This window comes from Lipotes vexillifer, unplaced genomic scaffold (assembly GCF_000442215.2).
Source record: "Lipotes vexillifer unplaced genomic scaffold, Lipotes_vexillifer_v1.1 scaffold917, whole genome shotgun sequence".
In the NCBI taxonomy this organism is placed as follows: domain Eukaryota; kingdom Metazoa; phylum Chordata; class Mammalia; order Artiodactyla; family Lipotidae; genus Lipotes; species Lipotes vexillifer.
Window position 1 is genome coordinate 551,537 of NW_006795104.1, and position 27,000 is coordinate 578,536.

At 42.1% G+C, this 27,000-nt stretch overlaps 1 protein-coding gene across 1 annotated transcript in view; it reads left to right on the forward strand.

Annotated features, from left to right (window-relative positions):
- SLC28A3 (solute carrier family 28 member 3) overlaps positions 1–27,000 on the forward strand; it is a 56,610-nt gene that overhangs the window by 3,153 nt on the left and 26,457 nt on the right. Inside the window, exons 2-3 of the mRNA XM_007467449.1 lie at positions 23,397–23,495; positions 26,712–26,791. Coding sequence (XP_007467511.1) covers positions 23,397–23,495; positions 26,712–26,791 — 179 coding nt within the window. The remainder of the gene's footprint in view (positions 1–23,396; positions 23,496–26,711; positions 26,792–27,000) is intronic.

Here is a 27,000-nt window from a genome sequence, read left to right on the forward strand (position 1 = left end):
AAAGGGGGCAGGCTGGTGTCAGATCACGTGGCCTAGGCATTTGAGAAGAAAGCAATCAACATCTACACTCTTGGGAATTCCCTGGAGGTCCAGTGGTTGGGACTCCACACTTTTCACTGCTGAGGGCCCAGGTTCAATCCCTGGTGGGGGAACTAAGATCCCGCAAGCCACGCAGAGCAGCCAAAAAAGAAAAAAAAAAAACACTACACTATCAAATCATTAAAGGACTCTACTAGCCCTGTTAAAGATGGACAAAAAATGGAAAGAGATTTGTGTGTGGTTGGGACACCAGTTAGGAGGTTAGTGTGACAATCAGAAGTAGGTTAGAGGCGGTGGAAACTGACGCAGGGGGAAAGTACTTGTGCTCCTAAGAGGCCGCTGCGTGGAATTGGGCAGAAGTCTGGGTGAGGAGTCAGAGCTGCTCTGCCTGCGAATATTTCCACGTCCTCCTCTGTAATATATGCAAAAAATACATGTAATATATGTTTTTAAAAATGCTGTCTTAGTTCACTCAGGCTGCTGTAACAAAATATCTCGGACTGGGTGGCTTATAGACAGAAACATATTTTTCACAGTTCTGGAGGCTGGGAGGTCCAGGATCACGGCATCAGCAAATTCTGTGTCTGGTGAGGGCCCCATCCTCACATGGCCAAAAATGCAAGGGAGCTCTCTGGGCTTTTGTCTGTTTGTTTGGCCGCACTGCACAGCTTTGGATCTTAGTTCCCCGACCAGGAATTAAACCCGTGCCCTCAGCAGTGAAAGCATGGAGTCCTAACCACTGGGACTAACCATGGAGTCCTAACCACTTCCCTAGGACCACCAGAGAAGTCCCTCTGGGGTCTTTTTTATAAAGGCACTAAACCCATTCATGAAGGCCCTTCCCTCATGACCTAATCACCTCCCAAAGGCCCCACCTCCTAATACACCATGCTGGGCATGACATTTTCAAAACAGGAATTTGGCGGGGGGCGTGGTGTGTGGACACAAACATTCAGACCGTAGCAAGTGCCTAGCACAGCGTGAACATAGTAACAGTAGCTCTTGGTGCCAGGACAGGTTAAAGTCCACATTTCTAGCTTGAGATATCCACTTGGAAGTGATTCCCTTTACGTAGATAGGAAATCTAGGAATCGGGTTGGAGCAAGGTAAAGAATGACTTCATTTTGAGGCTGCTGGTTGAAATTAAGATGATGCCGAACATCCAGATACAGATATAAATGGAGCAGGAAGCTTTAGGCACACCTGCACCTGGAGCCTGGAAGGGGACATTATACGTTTGGGGGCTGTTAGCACAGAGGTGGCCAGGGTGTGGACGAGACCGCGGGGAGGGAAACCTGGGAAGCACCAGTGTTTCAGGAGCAGCAAAGTCAGAGAAGTCAGAGGATGAAACAGAGAAGCCCGAGGGAGAGAGAGGACGGAACCAGAGGAGGGAAGGTCTGCGGAAGCAGAGGGGAAAGAGAACCACAAGGTGAGCAGCAAAGACACCTCCACGGTATGGAGGAGACACGTTCATCTGATTTGCTAATTAGGATATTACTGGTGACTGGGGCTGAGGGCCGGGACAGTCTGTGTTATAAGTGGGAGTTAAGAGACTGGAGAAAACGAGGACAGAAAGGACATTCCTCTGGCAGAGAGGAGAGGAGAGACAGGCTCGGGAGAGGCAAGATGGAAATTGTAGGCAGGGTTTTTCTTATCATTGTAAATTATCACATGCAGAAAAACACATAAAACCAAATAGACAACATATTATAAAGTGCCACCCAGGTCAAGAAATAGGACATTGCCATCCCTCAGCTCAGACACCCCTGCCCTGCACATTCTGTTCAACTGCCCCCCTCCCTCAGGCATAACGAGGTTCCCAACTTTGTGGTAATTACTTCACCGTTTTGCCTTATGCCTTAACTTCTAATTATGAATCCTTAAACACTGCCTTTGCCTGTTTTTGAACTTTATATAAGTAGAAAATTTCAAGAAAAATTATTTGCTTCTTTTAGAACATTTATATGGAATTAGGTAAGATGAATCATTTTGTATCTGGCTTCTTTTGCTCAGTTTTATATTTCTAAGATTCAGCCATAGTACTGTGTGTAACCAGAGTTCATCCAATTTCCTTGATACACAGTATTCTCTGTCAATACCACACAATTTATCTATTTTACTGTCAGTGGACTTTGCCTCCTTATCTATTTTACTGTCAGTGGACTTTGCCTCGTTATCTATTTTACTGTCAGTGGACTTTGCCTCGTTAAGTTTGGAGCTTTGGGGAACTTCAAAATAACAAAGGCAGCTATGAATATTCTTGTACGTGTCTCCTGGTGAATAACACTTTTATTTTGGGGTTATACTTAGGAGTGGAATTACTAGGTCATTGGGAATACATATACACTTTCAACTTTGACAATAATTCCAGACTGGTTTCCTAAGTGGTTTTACCAGTTTATACTCCCATCCACAGAGTGTGAGTTTCTATTACTCCATAGCCTCAACAACATTTATCGGGTTTGTTAATTTCAGTGATTCTGGTAGGTGCATAATCATATATTAGGAAGGTTTGATTTTAATTTTCCTGTGTTATTGGCCATTAGATTCCTACTTTATGAAATACTTGCTCAAGTCTCTTGTCTATTTTCTCTACTGGATTTTGTCTTTTACCTATTGATTCGAAAGAGTTCTCTTTCAAAATGAAAGTCTTCTATCACTGAAGCTGTCTTTCACTCTTTAACATTTTGATAAACGAAAGTTAATTATATTGCGGCCCCATTTATCAGGTGTTTGTTTTATATATCCTGTTTAAGAAATCACTTTCTACCCTGTAAGATCATGAAGATACCCTCTCATATTTTCTATAAACTTGTTCTTGCTTTCTACATTGAGGCCTCCAGTCCCTCTGAAACTGATTTTTATGTACAGTGTAAGACGAGAGTCAAGTTTTCTGTGTTTCTACATGGACATTCAATTATTTCACCATCACTTTAAAAAGAAAAATATTTTCTTTACCTGACAAATACCACAAATTCCAAGAGTCTATCTTTGGGGTAAGTCTTTTTAGAATAGGGCAACTGAAAGATTTTTTTCAAACTCAAAGAAGGGGAAAGGATCCCGAGAAAAAGGAAGAGATGAAAATTGACAGCAGGAGAGGTGGGATAAAACTCAGAACTTCTAAGGGTGAAAATCCAGACAAGTTTTTTTTTTTTTTTTTTGCGCTACACGGGCCTCTCACTGTTGCGGCCTCTCCCGTTGCGGAGCACAGGCTCCGGATGTGCAGGCTCAGCAGCCATGGCTCACAGGCCAAGCCACTCCGCGGCATGTGGGATCTTCCCGGACTGGGACACGAACCCGTGTCCCCTGCATCGGCAGGCGGACTCTCAACCACTGCACCACCAGGGAAACCCCCAGGCAAGTTTTTGAACGAACCTCTTTCCTAAAGTGTGTCCCTTAGAATCCCAGCACAAGTGTCCTCCTGCCCATGAGTAAACATTGATCTTGCCGTGAGTGGCCGTTAGAGGCACAGGGCCCATCCTTGCTCTGACATCAGTTGGGTAGGACACACTTATGAACGTCCTGAGACAGCCCTAGACTGGAATTGTGCCTCGACTCTACACATACACGGAAGAAGGCCAGCTCACTCCATGATTCACCTGGTGAGCCAGTCAGGTTTGGAGAGATTGTTAAATGGAGCTCAAAATTTGGGACATCATATAAGTGCTGGAATGTTGGCATAGACTTTGAACCCAGATTCTTTGAATATATAAGTTCTGAGGTTGGAAGAGTGCTGTTTCTTCAACACATCAATCAGGGAGATAAGCATGAATCACACTCAGATAACTGAGTATGTTTTCACGTAGCTCAGGACAACCTTGGCAAGAGCTATCTAGATGCTTTTTTTTCCCCACAAGCAAATTAAGACACAGAAAATACATGACCATAGAGTTGCCATATGATCCTGCAATCCCACTCCTGGCCGTATATCTGGACATAAGTATAATTCAAAAAGATACATGTACCTCTATGTTCATAGCAGCACTATTTACAATAGCAAGACAGGGAAGCAGTCTAAATGTCCATCAACAGATGAATGGTAAAAAAAGATGTGGTACATATATACAATGGAATATTACTCAGCCATAACAAAGAAGGAAATAATGCCATTTGTAGCCAACATAGATGGACCTAGAGATTATCATCCTAAGTGAAGTAAATCAGACAAAGACAAATATATGATATCACTTATATGTGGAATCTAAAACAAACAATACAAATGAACTTATTTACAAAACAGAAATAGACTCAGACATAAAAAACAAACTAATGAAGAAATGAAATTGAGTTATTTATAGTGAGGTGGATGGACCTAGAGTCTGTCATACAGAGTGAAGTAAGTCAGAAAGAGAAAAACAAATACCATATGCTAACACATATATATGGAATCCAAAAAAAAAAAAGATTATGAAGAAACTAGGGGCAGGACAGGAATAAAAAGGCAGACGTAGAGAATGGACTTGAGGACACAGGGAGGAGGAAAGGTAAGCTGGGACAAGGTGAGAGAGTGGCATGGACATATATACATGACCAAATGTAAAATAGATAGCTAGTGGGAAGCAGCCGCATAGCACAGGGAGATCAGCTCAGTGATTTGTGTCCACCTAGAGGGGTGGGATAGGGAGGGTGGGAGGGAGGGAGACGCAAGAGGGAGGAGATATGGGAACATACGTATATGTATAACTGATTCACTTTGTTATAAAGCAGAAACTAACAAACACACCATTGTAAAGCAATTATACTCCAATAAAGATGGTTACCAAAGGGGAAAAGGGTGGGGAGGGAGGGATAAATTAGGAGTTTGGGATTAACAGATACAGACTACTATATATAAAATAGATAAACGATAAGGACCTACTGTATAGCATGGGGAATTATATTCAATATATTTTAATTACGTATAACAAAATAATCTGAAAAAGAATATATGTATAGAACTGAATCACTTTGCTGTACACCTGAAACAAAAAAACATTGTAAATCAACTATACTTTAATAAAAAAACAAAAAATAATGTGGCAATTCTGGAAAACAGATACATCCCCGTTTCTCCAGGCTTTATTGTTGTTGCTGTTTGTTGCTGTTGTCATTATTGTCACTATTTGTTTCTTTAGCGAATTAACTGAAATAATTTTATGTAGTCTGCATTTATTGTCATGTGTGGCCACTAAAGTCTCTGCTCAGTTAGTTTAATGATTAGTTAAGGATCTGATATAAATTCCTAAGTGGCTGGAACCAATAAATCTCCCAGGCTTTGCTGAGGGCTCTGTGTGCCTGCTGGGGAGATTGCCTTCAGTGCTCAGGCAAGCTGGCTACAGTTCTATGTTTACTTTACTCCCTGCTTCTGTTGAGTTTCAACATCAGCCAGAGATGAGAACTTTGATTTTTCTCAGGTCTTTCTCAAGCATGAACATGACTCCGGGCACGTCCCTGGGCTTCTAATTTCCCAGGAATATCAGAGCGTTTCAAAGTCCCTTATGGATATCTCATTCCCCAGCTTTTCCTTTAAGTTTTTGTTTATCTTGTTTTCTCCAACTGTTATCACCACCTCAGGCAGCCGCCTACCTTAAACCATTGCCCCCAGGAAAATAGCATTGGGTGAACTCTAACTCAGATAAATAAAGACACGCCTTGTGAGTGGGATTTTCTGAGGAACTGCAAGACAGGTCAAATAACGGCAGTTATCTTGGAATTGGACTTTGGGAGAGTGACAACCCCATTTTGCCTCATTATTTATCCATAAATATGAGACAAGGCTCTCTACACCATGAAAAAGTGTCACAGTCCAAAAGGGGCCAAGACAGGCATAACAGCTCCCCTTCTGGGCCACCCAGTTGCCTTATTTTGCTGACCTGCTCAGCTTTGGATGTACCAATCATTTTACCCTGTCAGTCACATCACTTTATAAGTTTGCTAGCTTTTAAATAATTTTTTAAAGTATTTATTTATTTGGTTGCATCAGGTCTTAGTTGCGGCAGGCAGGCTCCTTAGTTGCGGCTCAAGGGCTCCTTAGTTGCAGCACACCAGCTCCTTAGTTGCTGCTCGCAAGCTCCTTAGTAGTGGCATGCGAAATCTTAGTTGCAGCATGCATGCGGGATCTAATTCCCAGACCAGGGATCAAACCCGGGCCCCCTGCATTGGGAGCGCAGAGTCTTAACCACTGCACCACCAGGGAAGCCCCAAGAATGTTTCTTTTTCTAATTCTCATTACTGCATTCTGAGTTTCTCATCCACTCAAGTCCTTCGGTTTGGGAACACTTACAAGGAGGAAGTTGGTTAGAGAGCACTGGTCTGACTTGTGCAGCCAGGGAGGTTTGAAACAAAGTAATTGCTTAATTACTTAATTGAGGACGGGTCAGACCCAGGCAGATGAAGCATCTGGGGAGCAAAGGTTTAGGCACAGGGTATGTTGGAGCCACAGCAAGGCAGGGCATAAAGTCAAGAGAAGATATTTCTAGGAGCCAGCAAATGTGAGGCTTTCTGTTGACCCACACAGCCGCTTCCTTGTTCCCCTGCAGAGCATGAGGTCTTGAGGTCAGGGAAGAGGGAAGAAAGAAGTGGGAAAGGAAGAATTTAGAAAAGCACACGTGGGAGTAAGAAGTAGTCTGCTGTGCTCCAAGCACTGACCATAGCGTATGTGGTTCTGACCTCGGCTGCAGATGGCAAGGGGACTCTTGTTAAGGAGGAAGTGGGAGAGGGAGGAAAGGGGTGAGCTCCTGAAAAAAGCCAGACGGTTGGTGGGTGGGTGGGAAAGTGAGGGTGACAGCAGGGCACAGACACTGAGACTGAAAGCTACATACTAAGTCATTATGAGGAGGGCAAAACCCCTTGGGTTTAGGCTTCAGAGCCAGGCTGCCAGGTCCGCCATTTAGGCAAGTGACCTAACTTCTATGCCTATTTCTTCATTCCAAAATAGGTACTAATACCCTGCATCATAAGACTTTTGGGAGATTAATGTAAAGCACTAGTACCTAGCAAGTGCTCAAGTATCAGCAACTATTATTTAAACCATTTACGTGGGGAGGCTATTTTGGTGCAGGCCAAACCAAATTTTCAACTCCAGGTGTGAAGTCTGTCTCTTCTCATAGCAAATACTGGAATCCACTGATAGAAAAACTGTGAGAGATGCCAACATGCAGATCTGAATTGTTACCATGTCAACTGAACGTAAAACCTCATGTCCCTGAGGGCTCCATCACACTGGAGAGCTCGGCCCTCAACACCTGTCTCTCTTCAAAGCACTGTAGAAAGTTATTTACAGATATTCTGGTTCATTTTGATTCATGTTCTATTTAATCAAATGAATTTCCTTTAAAATTTTTATACACTGTTAAGTTTATTTCATGTGTTTCTAGCACTTAATTACTTAATTAGCACTCCCTGGAAAGAAGTGCTTGATGGCCAAGGTGACTAGAAATGACCAAAAAGCAAATTTTTTCCAACTGTGAGCAAATTCAAATGCCTATGACATAACGGTGTGCAACTGAGTGGTACAAAATACTCCAGTTCTAAGTAAGGATAATACTTAGAAATAAATGACTGTAACTCCCCACAATAACATAAGAATCAGGTAGGCACTACTGACCCAGGCTTTATCCTGCAGGTGATTCAGGCTTTGGCATAAAACACACCTTTCTTCCCCACTCCCGCACCTCGTGGCCTGAGGGATCTTAGTTCCCGGACCAGGGATCGAACCTGGGCCCCCTGTAGTGGAAGCTCAGAGTCCTGGACCACCAGGGGATTCCCTAAAACACTCCTTTACATAAAGAGGGCTGGAGAGTGGCTGAAGCAGGAATCAAAAGTAGACTTGGAGTCGATTTCACTGAACTTACAGGAAGGTCCCAAGTTGTAATACCCACTGTATAAACCAATGGTTGCAAACGCAAAGCAGGATTTTGAATAGCTTAGGGGCTATTCAAGATAATACAAGATGAAGTTACAAGATGAAGGTGTCATTAATGATATCTGATGTCTCTTGACACCACCTTCCCTATTTCCCTTTTCTTCCTTCTTATTCTGTAGTACTCCAATAATAGACTTTAATAAAAGCTGAAGCCATGTTTTCTGCTCTTAATTTTAGAAATAAAATTAAGAAATAAATTTAAATATTAGAAATAAATCTTTCAGTGACTAATCTGACTAAATTGCTTCACAGACAAGTGTTATTACATCCTTCATAGATTTTGTATATTATAAATATTAGATAGCGTAAATTTCTTAATCTTTCGATCTATGGCTGACAGTCAGGAGGCCTACAGAAAGAAGACCACCACCAGCCTTGTGGCCTATGGTGAAAGTATTTTTATAAACAAAACACAATCTACAGTCACCTCACCATCTGAATTTTTTTTTCTTTTTGTTTTTCTTTTTTTTGCGGCACACAGGCCTCTCACTGCCGGGGCCCCTCCTGCTGTGGAGCACAGGCTCCGGACGCGCAGGCTCAGCGGCCATGGCTCACAGGCCCAGCCGCTCCGTGGCATGTGGGATCTTCCCGGACCGGGGCACGAACCCGTGTCCCTTGCATCGGCAGGCGGACTCTCAACCACTGCGCCACCAGGGAAGCCCCAACATAATGAATTTTGAGGGGACACAAACATTCAGACAGTAGCAACCAGTAAGTACAGATAGAAAACTGGTGGGGTTTTTTTGTTTTTTTTTGGTTTTTTAAATTTTATTTATTTATTGTTTCTGGCTGTGTTGGGTCTTTGTTGCTGCGTGCAGGCTTTTCTTTGGTTGCAGTGAACAGGTGCTACTCTTCATTGCAGTTCACCGGCTTCTCATTGCGGTGGCTTCTCTTGTTGCAGAGCATGGGCTTTAGATGCGCAGGCTTCAGTAGTTGTGGCATGTGGGCTCAGTGGTTGTGGCTCGCAGGCTCTAGAGCACAGGCTCTGTAGTTGTGGCACACGGGCTTAGCTGCTCCGCGGCATGCAGGATCTTCCCGGACCAGGGATCGAACCCATATCCCCTGCACTGGCAGGCGGATTCTCAACCACTGCACCACCAGGGAAGCCCAGAAAACTGGTTTTTAATGGGAGAAGAATTCTTGGCTTCACATATTAAAGAATTGATAAAGATGCAACTATTAGAAAATCAAGGGAAAAGAGAGTTGAGTAAGGTAGTGCATGGGAAAGCACAGAGCACCGTGCCTGGCCCAGAGTAAGAAGTCCAGATGTTGTCATATTATTGCTGTTAGGATTAGTTTCTCCATGCGTGTCTTGAGACCTCTCCCTCTCAAATGTATAGTAGAAGTTCTTGTGGGAGGGTCTTCAAGTATTCAAACAACAGCCTAAGTCAAAGAAAAGCAAAAGAAACAATAACAGGAAATTGGAACCAGGCTGAAATAACCACACATTATCAAGTACAAATATGAAAAACTAAGATAAGAGTGAAAGACACCCCAGCAGGAGAAGGGCAGTGATGTCTCGGAGTGTACAATTCTACATTTATACGACTTTTCGCTAGTTCCAGGATCTGGAAACCAAATGTGAAAAAAGGAAAACATATACATATGTGTTTTTGGAGAAATTTAACTCCACTATTGGTGATGACTTGGTTAGTGTGGTGACAGGTCGACCATCCCATTATAAAGTTACATTTCTCTCTTTCTAATTAGTAAGTGATCTGAGCAGTGATTCTTCAGGCTGTGTGAATATGCAGTTCTCCAGCACATTTCACCGCATGGTTTTTGTATCCATTGATGACCCTTTCCTGGATCAATTATTACTTCGGGTGTTGCAAAATGGTAACTTTCATTTCTTCAGTATTCCTTACCCCACGTTGTTTTGAAAAGAATGAACTTCCCTTTTTTTGTCTTTCTCTCTTTTTTGAGTATCGTTGTAGACTAACGTTCCCTTTTATTCAATGTTTTATAATCAATTACCAACATTATTTGTTTCTTCCAACACTTTTTATGAAATTTTTCAAACATACAGAAAAGTTGAAAGAATTTCATAGTGAACATCACCCACATTCTACAAGTTACATTTTACTATCCTTTATCACATATTTCTTCATCTATGCTGCCCTCTATCCATCCATCATTCTGTCGTATTTTTTGACATAAGTTGCAGTTATTCACATTTTTTTTACTTTTTGGTACTCAATTTGTCCCAAATTTGGCCAGTGATCAGAGTATATAAAAATGAGGTCACGTTAATGGTTTTTACCAGGTTCCTGCTTCCAGACTACCAGAATCAGGAGTGGGGCTGAGGGTTGGCCTTCATGGCACCTCTATCTTGCCGCATTAGTGGAATGGCCCAAACAAGTGGACATTGCATGCAGCAACCAATCTCCAGCCTACCTGAGCTTGTTTGGTCTGGCACCAGAATTACATTGGAAGCTAATCTGCATTTCATCTTTTAAATATAACCCAGGACTCTGATCATTTCTGATAGAAAAATACAACCTCTTTTAGAAAAATCGTATGACATCAGCCTCGGACAATTAAGCAGGAAGCTTAACCATCACTCATTTTCTCTTTATTTCAAGAATCTATATGAACCAGATGCTAAGTCCTTTATTCTTGGGCATTTTTTGACTTATCTGACTAGTAGATTTACTGGATGATAATATGGACAGAACCAGAAGTAAAACCAGGACCTCCAATGACAAATAAGAAAAAAAAAAAAAAAAAACCCATGAACATCATTGGCCCACTTATGTCTTCCCATTGCACTCCTAGCTGGGTTTACCTCTTTGGCCTTTAATTATTTTATTCTCTTGCGTGGCCTTATCTCTGACACTTTAGGATGAAAAAAAAAAAAAAAAAAAAGTCCATATTCTCTCAGTTGTATCCATTCATGGTGGCTTCATAAATAAGAGATACATCAGGTGGGGAGTGGGCAGGGAAACCTTTCCCATGAGCCTGAGGAGAAAGGGGCACATTCTACTCCACAGACCAAGAGGAGATTGAACTCCATGTTTGAAATGTATGTGACAGATGCTAAAGGACCCTCACTACATTGAGCTACTAAGTACAAGTAGAAAAAAGAATTCATATCTATTGCATAATTTACATCCATGGCATTGAAATTAAAGTGGTTATTGGAACTTGTCACTGGACCTTGCTGGGGTTTTTTTTCCTTGTTTTTTAAAGTGTTAATAAAGATGCATATATGTTATTCTATCACAAATTAATTTTAATATTTTAATAACTGTATTTCAATATAATTGGCTTCCTTTTAATCCTATATATTTAATTTTATGTATTTTAAAACACTCTGAAACGGGTGCATCAGCTCCACCAACTGCCCTGCTTTAGGGACAGTTCCCAGAAGTTGCACATAGCTTCCATCACAGTGGCAGAACTTCATCATAACCACTGGGAGTTTAGGAAATATGCTTTTTTCTGGGAAACCGTAGGCTCTGATAAAATTCAGAGCTGTATCTCTAAAGGAAATGGGGAAGAATAGATGTTGGGGACAACTAGAAGTCTTGGCCATAATATTATATTTTTTATTGGAGTCCAAGAGCTGTTAATCAGATTCCTATTTTTTGTTGTCATTTTGGTTTTCCTTTATCCTTACTTTCCCACTTGATTTGTCATAGACTGAAAGAGTTCTCTCAACCTCTTTCTAAATGTGTCTCTAGATTTTTCTCCCAGTTTCCCTTATTAATCTATGCCACTTGTACATAGATAGCCATCCTTCAGAGAGTGAGATTGGACCCCGACCACTGGCTTCTTTTTGGACGTGGTAATGGAATTTTTTGTCCTCTCTTCAGCCTTGATTGATTAAGATGATGACCACCGCGTGTTTTACCTTTCTGAGTCATTTTCAGTATATGGTTGTGTTCTGTTATTCCATCTGACTCAATCAAATAGATTTGCTTGCCCTTAGCTTCTCTCATCATATTTGATGTGATTTTTTAAAAAAACTTTTCATTGGTTTGGTTTATTTTTGTTTGGTTTCTTCTGAAGACATATTTTGTTTGTTTGTTTGTGTTTTAATGGCTCCTTTTATAACCAACTTAAGATTGTGAGTAATCACAAAATTTCTATATTTTCTACTTTCCATTATTTTATTTCCTTCTCTTCCATCACTTAATTTTAACTGACTATATATCTTTTAGTGTTTACCTTTCTATCTTAAACACTGCTACTTATAATCTCTTCCAACTCCCAGAAATTAAAAGTTGAGGAAACTGGCTTATTTATCCTACCATCAAAATTTTTGTTTCCTTCTCCTTCAAGTGGTTCTCTGATAATCTTTTCTACATTATCAGAGGTTGTAATGTTTATAATTTGTTCTGGAAACTTACTCCCTGGAGTTGTTTTGGATTTCGATTCATTAAAAAGATTCAAAACGTGCTATCACTTCTTTTGCCAAAATTTCTCCATTTATCATTTCTTTGGCTGGTTCTTCCTCAAGGTGTTTCTTCAAGAAAGCTCACAGAAGTCATATTCCATGAATACTTGCATGTTTAAATGTATTTTTTTCTAAATCCAATAAATAGAAACCTTCCTCTAATTTTTCTCCTTCAGGTACAGAACTCTGACTCTTTCCACTTCTCCTTATGTCTCTATCCTTAGAGGCTCCTTTTGCCTCTGGCTCACAAAGATCACGAGGGGAGAATGTCATCAGTGTTCTGTAGCCCTGACTCCCTGCAGCCAACTCAAAGTTCTGTTCAGAGCATTCAGAGGTGACAAAGAATTGTTCCAGGGCAGTGTGACAACAAGTCCCAGGCTGGTCAGGTGGTTTCCTCGGCACCCAGTCTGTGAACCCACACAGGCTGGCAAGAAAAACAGGCACATCTCATGGAGAAGCAGTCTAGCCAGTGCCCATCACCTCACATTAAGAATTACGTAAACCCAAGACTTGAGCCAGAGGTTACCCGAACCAAGAGGGTCAGAAAGATCAGAGGCTTCTGGAATACTGCCTTTGAAAATGCAACCGTTCCAAGGTAATACTCATGCAACTTGAAAGAAAATTTTAGATAGAACTGGCCTTAAAATATTTGACATTTGTAGAGTTTTAAAATAGATATAGATAGACAGATAGATAGATGGATGATAATTAAGAGGGGGGAGGAATGATTGCAATTTGAAGAGATTAGATTCACAAAACAGATGTTGACTTTTACGTGCCAACTTTCAACAAGAGGACAAAGTGGCAAAGAGGCACCACCATCTTTGAGCGGCTGGGCCCCTGCCACAGTAGGTGGGCCGCGTCACGCCACCTCTGGCCCATAGCTTTGCCTCCCTCTCCTGTTCTGCCGCGGGCCCATGATGCCGCAGTACCAGACACAGGAGGAATTCAGTCACACAGTGGAGAAACTCTACCTCGCAGACCCTATGAAGGCATGTGTGGTTCTCAAATATAGGCATTCTGATGGGAGTTTGGGTATTAAAGTAACAGATGATTTAGTTTGTTTTGTGTATAGAACAGACCAAGCTCAAGATGTAAAGAAGACTGAGAAATTCCACAGCCAACTAATGCGACTTATGGTGGCCAAGGAATCCCATCAGTGTTGCCATGGAAACGGACTGAATGTTTTGAAATGAAGACTGTCATGTTGTAGGAAGTAAATATCTTTTGAATTTGAGAAAGTGTTGGGACAGAAAACACTTTATGTAACTAAGTGGGCTATTCAGAAGCCAAGAGATCATTTTTTTAATGTTTACTTTAGAGGGCTAGGAATGTAAATGCTTTCAGTTAGAAAGCCTTTATTTAGTTTTGGAAATGGAACAAGGAATGCCTCTATCTTGGAAACTTTTTGAAGATTGTTTGATGTTAGGCAAAATAAAAGCTTACTCTCTGGTAAGTTTGTAACAGTAATTTGAAAATGAGATATCAAGAAAAGCCAATTCTTCCTTAAATTTAGTTAATCTGTCTTTAAAAGAAAATTAAATGTAACCGTTTTGCCGGATTGATATATTTCTTTTGGAGCGTAAATTTTGTGCTGTTGATGACCAGCAAATACAAAATATGGTAACTGGAATTAACTGTGCACAGCAGTATAGCTGATTATATATGGTAGTGTAGTCTCTATATCTAAAAATAACTATGAAAACAAGTATGCTTTACCTTAAACTTTACAAATTTAAACTATATATTTTGTTTTGTTTTCTTTTATTTTTATAAATTTATTTATTTATTTTTGGCTGCATTGGGTCTTCGTTGCTGCATGCAGGCTTTCTCTAGTTGCAGCGAGCAGAGGCTATTCTTCGTTGCCATGCGAGGGCTTCTCATTGTGGGGGCTTCTCATTGCGGTTGCTTCTCTTGTAGCGGAGCATGGGCTCTAGGCGCGTGGGCTTCAGTAGCTGTGGCACGCAGGCTCAGTAGTTGTGTCTCGCGGGCTCTAGAGCGCAGGCTCAGTAGTTGTGGTGCGTGGGCTTAGTTGGTCCACGGCATGTGGGATCTTCGAGGACCAGGGCTCAAACCTGTGTCCCCTGCATTGGCAGGCAGATTCTTAACCACTGCGCCACCAGGGAAGTCCCTGGTTTTTTTTTTTAACATCTTTATTGGAGTATAATTGCTTTACAATGGTGTGTTAGTTTCTGCTGTATAACGAAGTGAATCAGCTATACATATACATCTATCCCTATATCTCCTCCCTCTTGCATCTCCCTCCCACCCTCCCTATCCCACCCCTCTAGGTGGACACGAAGCACCAAGCTGATCTCCCTGTGCTATGTGGCTGCTTCCCACTAGCTATCTATTTTACATTTGGTAGTGTATATATATCCATGCCACTACATCTGCATCTTTTTCCTGTCCTGCCCCTAGGTTCTTCAGAACCATTCTTTTTTTTTTTTTAGATTCCATAAACTCTATTTTTAAATATAAGGGATTCATCATATCATTAACTTGTTGAGCAAAGACTTACTTTGAATCTAATTTTCAGTGCTCAGAAACATCTGCCATTACTTTAAATGCATGAACAGAATGCTCACTAATGGATTGAAAAAACCATATTACAGAAATATATGCCACATATTTGCCATCTATATTTTCTCAGAAGGGCTAAGGATTATTTGAACTGTTAAATTTTTGCATACCTCTGTGACACCCCAACCCATTTCTCTCATTACTTAATCAAGGTGTTAAGCATGACTGTCACAACTGTTCTCCATTAAACCAAAAATATGATATTACTTGATATTTATCTTATATTTATAACTTGAATTTTACCACCTAAATATAATGTTCACATATTGATTCCTACATTAAAATATTTTTTGTTAGGAATTTGTGTGTTAACCAACGTTTTAACATGGAAAGTTCCATTAGCCGTATGAATTTTGGCATGTTTCAGAGAGATCGGTAAATAAAATATTACATGAATAAAAAAAAGGACAAATTGACTAAATGCCCCAGAGCAAGCAAGCAAGTAGCAAACTAAACCATAAAATTAACCTAAAAGTCAATGAGTACTTACTGTGTGTGGCACCAGACTGATTACACAGCCCTGCTAGGTAGGTAAAGAAAGCTATGTTCCCATGTAGTAGGGTATGAGGCCTCAAGAAAGTAAGGCTGGGGCTTCCCTGGTGGCGCAGTGGCTGAGAATCTGCCTGCCAATGCAGGGGACATGGGTTCGAGCCCTGGTCTGGGAAGATCCCACATGCCACGGAGCAACTAGGCCCGTGAGCTACAACTACTGAGCCTGTGCGTCTGGAGCTTGTGCTCCGCAACAAGAGAGGCCGCAACAGTGAGAGGCCCACGCACCGCGATGAAGAGTGGCCCCCACTCACCGCAGCTAGAGAAAGCCCTCGCACAGAAACAAAGACCCAACACAGCCAAAAATAAATAAATAAATAAATAAAATTTAAAAAAACAAAAACAAAAAAGAAAGTAAGGCTGGATTTGAACCCAGGTATGACCATAGAACCCAAGATTTTTATCATAATGCAGCACCAATTCATATAGATAATTTACCAATATTCCAAGAAGCAGTCATCTAAGATTTATGTTAAGTCACTGCCTGTGATCTCTTTATATCGCATTTGGGAATTTTAAGTTATTATTTGAGGCTGTTTTCCTAGTCTAGTTCCATTCCATGTTCAGAGAAATGGATACAGAAAGGTTAGATCACTTGAATAAGCTCAGAAAAGCAACTGAAACTGGAGATGTATTACTAACACCTTCACTTAGACATTTAAGGCTTAGAATATTAAAACATAAGGTAACCTTCTTAAAGAAATAGAGAAAGTAGTTCCGTGCTAGCCCTGTACCACTTGTAGAGACACAGTTTTATCTGTTATTTTAAGTTTGAGAGCCCTTTTTCCATTCATTCAAAAACAGTCATTGAGCACTTCTATGCCTGGCACTGTGCTGAGCACATAGTATTCAGCAGAGAACAGAGAACAAAGTATCTGCCTTCTCAGCTTAGAGTCCAGGGGGTAAAATACAGATTTACACAGTCCCAAGTCCAAATGACCTCACATTCCCAGTTTTGTTGCTGGCCTTGGGACTTTGACATCCATGGCAACATTTAAGGCCTGCCTTGGTCTCAGAATGCACCACATTGATTGCTTCTGTTACTGAATTAAACACAAGGCCTCTGTGTTGGGGTAGCCAAACCAAAGCCCCCTTGGCTCAGTCAGGGAGTTCTTTCCCACCTGGGCTCATGCTGCCAATAATGAAACCGAGTTTGGTGCAAGCCAGATGGGCTTTTATTCTATAGCCAGAGAATGGAGAAGGGGAACTCATGCTCTAAAGGCACCTTCTCCCCGGAGGGAGGGAGTAAGGGAATTCCAAGGGTCAGGAGGCAGACAGGTCATCAGGCTCTAGGAAAGGGTGGAGATGTCCAAGGGCAGCTGGGGCATGCGCAGTCTTCCACACTCCTTTGCACACGGCACGAATTATGCCTTGCAGAGTACAAATCCCTGCTTCGGGCAGAGATCTTAGCACGGTAATGGAGCAAAGGTAACTCTTGATACCTCCAGGTTTCATCTGTGCAGGCGCCTTCCTGTGGTCAAGTCAGAGCCAGCTCTGGGGGGTTGACCACTGCATATCTCTCAAAGCATGTATCTCTCACAGGACAGCTGCAAAGCACCTCTGCCAAACACCAGGTACTTTTGAAACAAACACAGAGGTAGATCAGGCAAGTGTCCTTCAGCTCTCAGGAGACGGTATAGAAACACAGAGATAAATCAAGGCAAGAAAAGTGGTGACCCTTAGTCTACTTTGTCCACTATCTGGTTTTACTGTGGGACTTTGTGGCAACCTGTTGATAAAACACAACTAGACTGCATGGCTAAAAACCTCATTCTACACCTGGGGCCTGGGCTGCATAGCATGGATGACACTTCCAGGAAGTTTGCATTAAAGGTGTACAAAGACGTGAAAATAGATACACACACACATACATATGTAGAAAATGAAATAAACAACTTTTATCACCAATCTATGCTGGCAGTATAAAGCCCTCCACCCAAGGTATATTATCCCCCTAGAACTCGCCAGGTAATGCTAAGCCCTAGAACGAATTAATGAACTTCACAGCGACTTCCTGGGATCCTTGTCAACATCCCTTTGCCAGCTGGGAAATGCCCATCTTTCATAAACCTATATGCTCCACGTCCAACCAAAGGTTAGGATCAAAGTCTACTTGGGTGAAGGTTTCTGTCCTTGTCCCAGGTCTCAAAGCCCAGCTGTGCCCACTCAGCAAGGTCAGTCACCCAGTCAGAACACACGGGGCCAGAGCAGCTTCTATAAGGAAGGTGGAAAGAAAGGCCCCCCTGGCACAGTGATGCTGAGTCCCAGCAGAGAAACCGCGGCCGAGAAATGGAAGCCACATTGTTCAATCAGGGCCACAATGGGAGGGAGAGACCAAGTGAGTGGAGCAGGCACAGTTAGAAGAAGAAAGAATGTCAAACTCATCATGGAGACATGACCTGCCCACAAATGCAGGAGTGCCCATTCGTGTTATTTAAAGGGCACAGTTGACTTAGAACCAGTCTACAGGGTCAGAAGCCCACTGTGCTGGCATGAGAAATGACCACCAGAACCTAAATAGAGTTTAAAAGTTGCCACAAGCCTTTCTGGAATCTTCAACACCTCTGTCATTTCTACTCTTGTCTAGAGTCCAAATCAGGCTTTCTTAATTGAAAGGGAATTCAATCTGTAGGTACACTACTATGTCTTTAGACATTCCCAAGGCCAAAGGGTCTTGGCCCAAGGGCCAAACTCTATGAGTACAATATGGCCTGCAGTTGGACAGTCTGAGTTCAGATTCCATCTCATCTACTTCTGGTTGTGCAACCTGAGTCAAGTAATCTTCTCTTTGCCTTAGTTTCCTCATCTATAAAAAGAGGGATCCTGGTACCCACCTCACAGGACTCTTAGGATCAGATTTCTTTTTTTCTTTTTGTTTTTTTTCTTTTGGCTGTGAGGGGTCTTCATTGCTGCACACGGGCTTTCCCTAGTTGCAGCGAGCAGGGGCTACTCTTCATTGTGGTGCGTGGGCTTCTCATTGCGGTGGCTTCTCTTGTTGCGGAGCACGGGCTCTAGGCTCGCGGGCTTCAGTAGTTGCAGCACTCAGGCCCTAGAGCACGTGGGCTTCAGTAGTTGTGGCACGTGGACTCAGTAGCTGCAGCGCATGGACTCTAGGGTGGGCAGGCTCAGTAGTTGTGGTGCACAGGCTTAGTTGCTCCACGGCCTGTGGGATCTTCCCAGACCAGGGATCGAACCTGTGTCCCCTGCACTGGCAGGCGGATTCTTAACCACTGCGCCACCAGGGAAGTCCGGGATCAAATACTGATACAAAACATTGTAAAGGGTTTCATGATGTGTCTTGTACCTACTAAATATTATGTAAGTTTAGGTGCACATAAAAGCGAAAACCAAAAGTAATAAGGGAGAATTTTGTTTCCTGCAGGTAAGTCAGGAGGTGGTAGCACAGCTCAAGGTTTTCAGGGGCTCAAACCCCCCGCCCCCCGGTTCACCATTTTGACATCACCAGGATGGGGCCCGGGTGTTCATGTCCCAGCTGGAACCATCCACACACCAGGCAGCAGGACAGAGGAGAAGATAGAAGGGACAAAGAGGACCTGCCAGCCATCTCTTAAGAAGCGACCCCAAGCTGCCCCACTCAGGGCTCCACTTCTATTTACATTTCATTGGCCAGAACCTAGTTAAAAGGGAAGCCTAGAATCATAGCCTTCATTCTGGGTGGTGATGTGTTCAGCTAAAATTCTATAGAAGGGGACCCCCTCCACAAATAGATGGCGGGGAAGGGTGATTTCAGTTTTCAGAACTTCTATGTTCTAGAAGTTATATGGTTTAGAAACTGAATGAAAGGAAGAAATTAATTAAAAAGGCCTCTGTCCACCTGTACCCCCTGGAACAGCCACTGTAGATCTATAGTTGCTCGAACAGCATGGAAATGCAAGATCAGAAAAACAGGTAGGGGGCTTCCCTGGTGGTGCAGTGGTTAAGAATCCGCCTGCCAGTGCAAGGGACACGGGTTCAAGCCCCGGTCTGGGAAGATCCCACATGCCGCCGAACAACTAAGCCCGTGCGCCACAACAACTGAGCCTGTGGTCTAGAGCCCACGACCCACAATTATGGAAACCCACGCACTTAGAGACCCTGTTCCGCGACAAGAGAAGCCACCACAATGAGAAGCCCGTGCACCGCAAAGAAGAGTAGCCCCCTCTCGCCGCAACCAGAGAAAGCCCACACCCAGCAACGAAGACCCAACACAGCCAGAAATAAACACATAAATAAATAAATTTATTTAAAAAAAAAAAAAGACAGGTAGGGAAAAAAACCCAGGCACCGTGTACTCCTGGCTCAAGGATCTGCCTCCAGAGGGAGCCCAGTGCAACATCATACCCTTAGGACACTCAGCCACTAACACTAAGTAGAGAAATTAAAAGTGGTGTGCTGTAAATTGCTTAGAAATACTCATACACGACACCCACAATGTTGTTACCCAGTCAGTGGACAGGTGTGCCCTCAGAATACAGTCATGGTTATAGGAGTCCGGTGTACTAAGTTATCTATTAATCTGAATTGCTAAATAGATGGAAAGAAACAATGAGCTAAGAAGTAATCATGGGCCACCTGTTATATAGCTCCCATGACTCCAGTTTTAAAAGAAGCAGAGATATAGGTGTTTTAAGGGTCATTTTTCAGGCACCAATTAACACCCACAAACACCCCAATTGTTTCTATTGGAAATCCTCAGCCGGGAGATATTGTTCTTCTGAAAACACTAAAAAGCCCAAGCATGGGGCCTTCCCTGGTGGCACAGTGGTTAAGAACCTGCCTGCCAATGCAAGGGACATGGGTTCGAGCCCTGGTCCAGGAAGATCCCGCATGCCACAGAGCAACTAAGCCCGTGTGCCACAACTACTGATCCTACGCTCTAGAGCCCCTGAGCCACAACTACTGAAGCCCGCGCGCCGCAACTACTGAAGCCCGCACGCCTAGAGCCCGTGCTCCGCAACAAGAGAAGCCACCGCAATGAGAAACCCGCGCACCGCAACGAAGACCCAATGCAGCCAAAAGTAAAAATAAATAAAATAAATAAATCAAAAAAAAAGCCAAAGCATGTAATCTAACAGGGGTAAAACAATCCCATTAATGTTACAAATACATCCAGAGGTGCTCTTGTTGCCGCTTATGCCCACCCTCACGCCAACCCTCCCCCCACTTCCTCTTTCATTAACCTTAAAAAGGACAGCTCCACCCTCTTGTTCCACAAGGAAGTCTCAGATTCTGCCACCAGGTGGCAGGAATAATCAGCACCAAGAAGCTGAAGCTCTTGGAACCAGAAAATGTCAGGATTCTGGAAGGGACCATGAGAACAAGTCGAAAGTATGTTGTCTAGATGGGTGGACGGAGGGGTAGGAAGATATGACCTGCCCAGGGTCACATGTGTAATTAGGGACCTAAAGGACCAAGCCCCCTCTGTTACCTGTGTCCTGTTTTTCCACCAACTCTTGCTGGGTTTTATTTTTAACTTTTTTTAAGCAAATTTTCAGCACCCATGAAAGTAGGAATAGTAAAGGGAGTCCCTAAGTGCCCATCAGTCAGCTTCAGCAATTAGCAACACTTTGTCATCTTTCCACACTATATGTATTGTCCCCCACATACCGCAATATTTTGTTTTGGGTTTTTTTTTTTTAATTTATTTATTTACTTATTTATTTTTGGCTGCGTTGGGTCTTCATTGCTGCACACGGGCTTTCTCTAGTTGCGGCGAGCGGGGGCTACTCTTCGTTTCCATGCACGGGCTTCTCATTGCGGTGGCTTCTCTTGTTGCGGAGGACGGGCCCCAGGCCCATGGGCTTCAGTAGTTGTGGCTCGCGGGCTCTAGAGTGCAGCCTCAGTAGTTGTGGCGCACGGGCTTAGCTGCTCCATGGCACGTGGGATCTTCCCTGGACCAGGGCTCGAACCCATACCCCCTGCATTGGCAGGCAGATTCTTAACCACTGCACCACCAGGGAAACCCCATACCACTATATTTTGATACCAAGTATCCAGAGGTACTACACTGCACTAGATAATGCAACGTTAAAGTCACCTTGGTTCACTAATTCAACAAACAATCGTTAGTATCTGCTATGTGCAAGGAACTGGGCTAAAGTAAGGTATGAGCACTTGTAACACAATAAAGCTGTTTGGCCACAAAACTTTTATGCATAAATCATATGTGTGCTGGAAGTTAAGACTTTATTCACATTTATACACTCTTGTGTTTCAGTAAATGGAACATGTAATACAAGTTGGAATTGCATTTTTTTTCCCTAGATCTGTGGGGCCAGCCAGAGATTTAAATTTAAAATCAAACTCATACACTTGTTCCTTTTTCAAAGACATGGTCACAGCCGACAGGGCTAGGAGGGAACATGTCCTGAAAAGATATAGACACCTACCCGACACTGTTTATCTATCTGTTGCCTTACTTGGAATGAAGTACCATATAAAATGTCTAGTTGGGCTGAGATGGGAGAAAGATTGGACCCACCCAAAGTAGGTAAAAGATAAATGAACCAGGTATTTGTCACATTTGGAAAAAGCGGTAGGGGGTCAGGATACCCATCCAAGAGCAAACCCTACTCAGTTTATTAAAGTAAAATCAAAAAAAGTAAAAATAAAATTGGTCTCACAAAAGAAGCCATTTTTTTTCTTATGCTCGTTACTACCAGAGAAGGCTTTCAACCGAACAAAACACATTTTAACATCTCATAGATCCAACATCTAAGAATAAAATGATCTGGCCCATGGTTTACTATATTTTGTTTTGTTTTATAATTTGAAAGTCTGTGTGATGTGTTGGAAAGGAGGTTGGAAACCAACATGCTTATCTCAGCTCTGCTTATTAGAAAGTTACATGGCCTAGACCCAGCAACTTTGTTCCGTTCTGTCTTCCTCAAGTTGGACCACACCAATCCTATCTATCATAACAACACAAACCAAAATCATCCATGTTTCAGATATAAACAATGACCTTCACGTACAACACGTGCATTTTTCAGGTCATCACGGTACTGGCTGAACCATGCTTTATCTTTAAATATTGTCATATAAGGAATTGCTAATATTTTATAATTTTGCAGGATAGCAGAGAGAATATGGCAAGCTCAGGGCAGGAGAACTTAGCCTGGGCTTGGAGAAAGTCACGTAGTTCTGTTTGGCTGGGTGTTCCTTCATGGTTCCTGCAAGGGGAGCGGAGTGAGATAAATGAGCTGGATCGTGCAGCCCTGAACCATGCCAAGGAGTGTGCAACTGACTCCGCAGGCCAGGAGACTCACTTTATTATGGAGGAAGAGTAACGAAGAAGGAATATAGACAGATGTGGAGGAAAGAAAGATCAGAAGCAGAAAACTGATCAAGAACATGTTTACTCAAAGAAGTGAAATAATGCAAAACATTTAGGCATTTGTTAGTCTTGCACTTAAAGCATCCATATCTTTAAGGAAAAAAATATAAGTGAAATATGTGATCCAAATTTTCAACTAAAACTTATTTTTGGTATCAGCCACCATATGTACTGTAAGATCATATTAGAAAACGGAAAGATTTAGGGATTTCCCTGGTGGTCTAGTGGTTAGGACTCCATGTTGCTGTTGCAAGGAGCACAGGTTAAATCCCTGGTCAGGGAACTAAGATCTCACAAGCCGTGTGGCCCAAAAAAAGAACACAAAAGGATTTACATTTCTAGATTGAGATAACTTTCTTCTTCCTTATGTGGCTTCTACAGACAGTAAATTGTCAAAATTTTTCAAAATCATCTGTGTTTCTTTATGTGCCAAGCTTCCCTGGTTCTTTCTTTAATCAGCAGACTCATCTAAACACCTCATCTTTGCCATCCCGTCCCTCAAAAGTCTTTGGGTATCATTCATTGAAAGAACATTTGTTTTGTGGCTCTGAAATCTTATTTTTGCAATCTGTATTTTTTCCTAGTATGATGACGAGTGCTTTGAAAACCAGAAAACATCCGGAAATGACAACTCACTAAGGAGTAGAGTTGTGCAAAACAGAGAGCAAGAAAATGGCAAACAGGTACGGCTGGAAAGCAGTGAGTGAATCTATCACCACGTTAACTACTGTGCAACAGCTATGGGGACAGAAAGCACGGCACTCAGCTGGCACTCAGAGGAATGAGTTAAATGGTAATTTGAGTCTGTAAGGCAGTCATGAGGAAAACACACATGCCCAAACAAAGATTTTGTGTTTATACAACTGTGCTCAGAGTTCTCTGACGGGGAGAGTACCCAGGCTTACTCTGACACTTCACTATTACTATTAGATTCCAAACTCCATCCCAAGGCAGAAGGCACTGGCTTCAGCAGATAACATCTCAATTTTAAAGTAAATGAGGCAGAAAAGAGTAAGGTTCTAAGACATGGTTCTAAAACTGTGTGCATCACACCCTACGGTTCCTCAGCGACATCTAAGTGTACACAGCAAGCCGAGGTGCTCTGTGACAATGCCACCTCTTATTTCTTTTATATATTGAATTCTGGGTAGGATCTCATTTTTTTGTTTGTTTGCCTGAAAATATCTTTATTATGTGTTCCCTTTTGATGGATATTTTCACTGAGTATAGATTTATTTTTAATTAAAAAATGTTAATGAAGTAGATTTGTACAATATTACATAAGTTACAGGTGTAAGGATCTCATTTGAAGACAGTCTTCTGCTAAAAAGGGAGCGAATCGCCCATCTAGATCACCCTTACAAAAGTAATTTTGGGTGCATATTCTGGGGGAAGTTTGCTCATGATGAAAGAATAACTTATTTGAAGTAGAAAATTTGAAATATTATTGCAGCAAAATTTGGAAGACAAAAAATGACCTAATGACCTGTAGTTCCAGCAAAAAAACAAACAAATCAGTGCCTAACATATTAGAATATAGCTCACTTTAATACAAGTACATATACATCAATAGGCACATGTCACATATATTAGGATCATGCTTTCATATTATTGGGTCATTTAATATATTGTAAAAAGTGTTCATATCACTAAGTAGTCTTCAACCAAAACAAGAGAAAACAATACTTCTTTTCACACAAAAACCTGCACACGGGTGCTTATAGCAGCTTGATTCAAAATTGCCAAAACCTGGAAGCAACCAAGATGTCCTTCAGTAGGTGAATGGATAAATAAACTGTGGTCCATCCAGGCAATGAAATATTATTCAGCACTGAAAACAAATGAGCTATCAAGACATGAAAAGACATGGGGGAGCATTACATGTGTATTACTAAGTCACAGAAGCAATCTGAAAAGGCTGCATACTGTATGGTCCCAGATGATGTTCTGGAAAAGGCAAACTGTGGAGACAGTAAAAAGATCACTGGCTGCCAAGATGGGAGGGAGGGGTGAATAGGCACAGAGGAGTTTTAGGGCAGTGAAAACATCCTGTATGATACTATGACAGTTGATGCATGTTATTAAATACTTGTCCAAACCCACAGAATATAGGACACCAAGAGTGAGCCCTAATGTAAACTACAGACTTTGTCGGTTCATCATTTGTAACAAACCTACCACTCTGGTGGGGAAGTCAATAATGGGGAAGGCTGCATGGGGTTGGGGGCGGGCGGAAAAGTATGGGAAATCTCTGTACTTTCCTCTCAATTTTGCTATGAACCTAAATAAAACTGCTCTTAAAAGTCTTTTTTTTTAATTGTTTCACCAAAAAAAGTCAAAAACAAAAAATTAGGTATTATTGTAAACATAAATATGAAGACTGAGGAGTAGCCACTAGATTTGGCAACAATGGTCCTTAGGTTACCTTGGCAGGTGACCTTAGCAGAAGCCATCTCAGTAGACATCTGGTCACAGTGGCTTGAAAAGTGAGCAGGATGTGAAGGAATGTCACCAAAAGTAAGGGCAATTCTTTCAAGTGGTTTGGCTGTGAAGGGAAGGAGGGAGGGTAGATGTCCCATGGTTGTAGGGTCAAGAAGGTCTTGTTGTTGTTTTGTTTTGTTTTAAAGATGAGAAAGGGTTAAAAACCAAAAAAGAAAACAATAGGAATGCTAGACATTCCATATAGTAGGTAATTTGGGACAATTTCACTCTAAGAAAATAATAATTATGATCATTTAAATCAAAAACTTACCAAACTTTGACTATTGGCCAAGCTTGGTGTTAGGTGGGAAAAAATGAGAAAGGCTTCTCTGTACTCCTGACCTTTGCAGCTACAGCTTGGACTCAGCTGGTCTCTATTACAATCATCCCATCACCTTCCTTGTACCTGAGGCCCAGCCCACAACAGGAAGGCAGTCTAAGTCAGGAGTACAATGAGAGTTTGGTATCAAAGGACTATATGATCTTTGAGGATCCCTTCAGCTCAGAGACATGCTAATAACTAATTTCTTTTCTTGGCGGGGGGGTGGGGGGTTGGAGGGGCGGTTAAAGTAAAGAGAATTGAAGGTCTCATGGGATCTGACAAAAGGCTAGAGCTGAGATTTGGCATTATACCTCTTAGGGCATGTTCAAAACTGCTCCACATCTACCAGCTTCCTCCCAGCCTTCCCTTGCCTTTGCTTACAATAGCTGGACCAGTTTGAGGCATTATTGCAAAATGATGAGACGCAGGAAATCCTCTCCACCATCACAAGAATAGGATGGGTCATGGATATTTCAAAGCTAAACAGTACCTAGAAAGATTGTCCATAAAAGATAGCCCAGGTATATACTTCACTCAGTCAGTTAGAGCAAGTGCTAGCTGAGTAAGGGAAATATTTCCCTTTAACCCAACTGATAGAAGAACCCTAGTTCCCAAGGGTAGTTTAACAGCTCTTGAAGATGCTGAGCTACTGTTCATATCTGCAGACCAAGCCTTGGGCTGCCAGGAAAATAAAACCAGCCTTAGTCTCAGTCCTTTGGAAAGTGGGGCTGGCAGAGTATTAAGGAAGATTTGTGCAGCCTCTGGTATTAACTTCATTTAGCACTTGCCTGAAAACAGAGCAGGAGTTGAATGTAGAGACAGGAACTAAAAGCAGAGATATTAGCCCTCTCCCTGAAGAAATGGAGAAAATACCAATGGCTCCTTCTGAAGTAAAAGGAGAAATGTATGAACCTGGATTTTTTGTGACAAGGGGGAAAATGTCTGTGCATAGATAATTGGAGCCATCATCTTGCAAAATAATTTAAAAGGACCTTTTGGAAAAATTTCCTAGCCAAAATTCTGAGCAAAAGAGATCAGAGTCCATTGTGCTCAGGATTCTCATCATTCCATCTCTGTTCCAATGTTTGATTTTGAGGGTGAAGAGCAAGTGACCATTGAGCAGGATTCTCCAAGAAATGATGAAGATGAGGATGACCAAGAGACGCATCAAAAAGGGTACAGGTTTAAACCATAGAAATTACCACACTTACCTCCTCAACACAGTGGTTTTGACACTTTTCAAATTCTCATCTAATTTTTAACATTAATTATGATTTATCAGAGATGGTCACCACCAATCTCCCCTCCCTACTACCCACCCAACACCATTTTCAGAAAAAGTAATGGAGCTCTAGAATAATCAACGTGGTAAATTCAAACTGCTA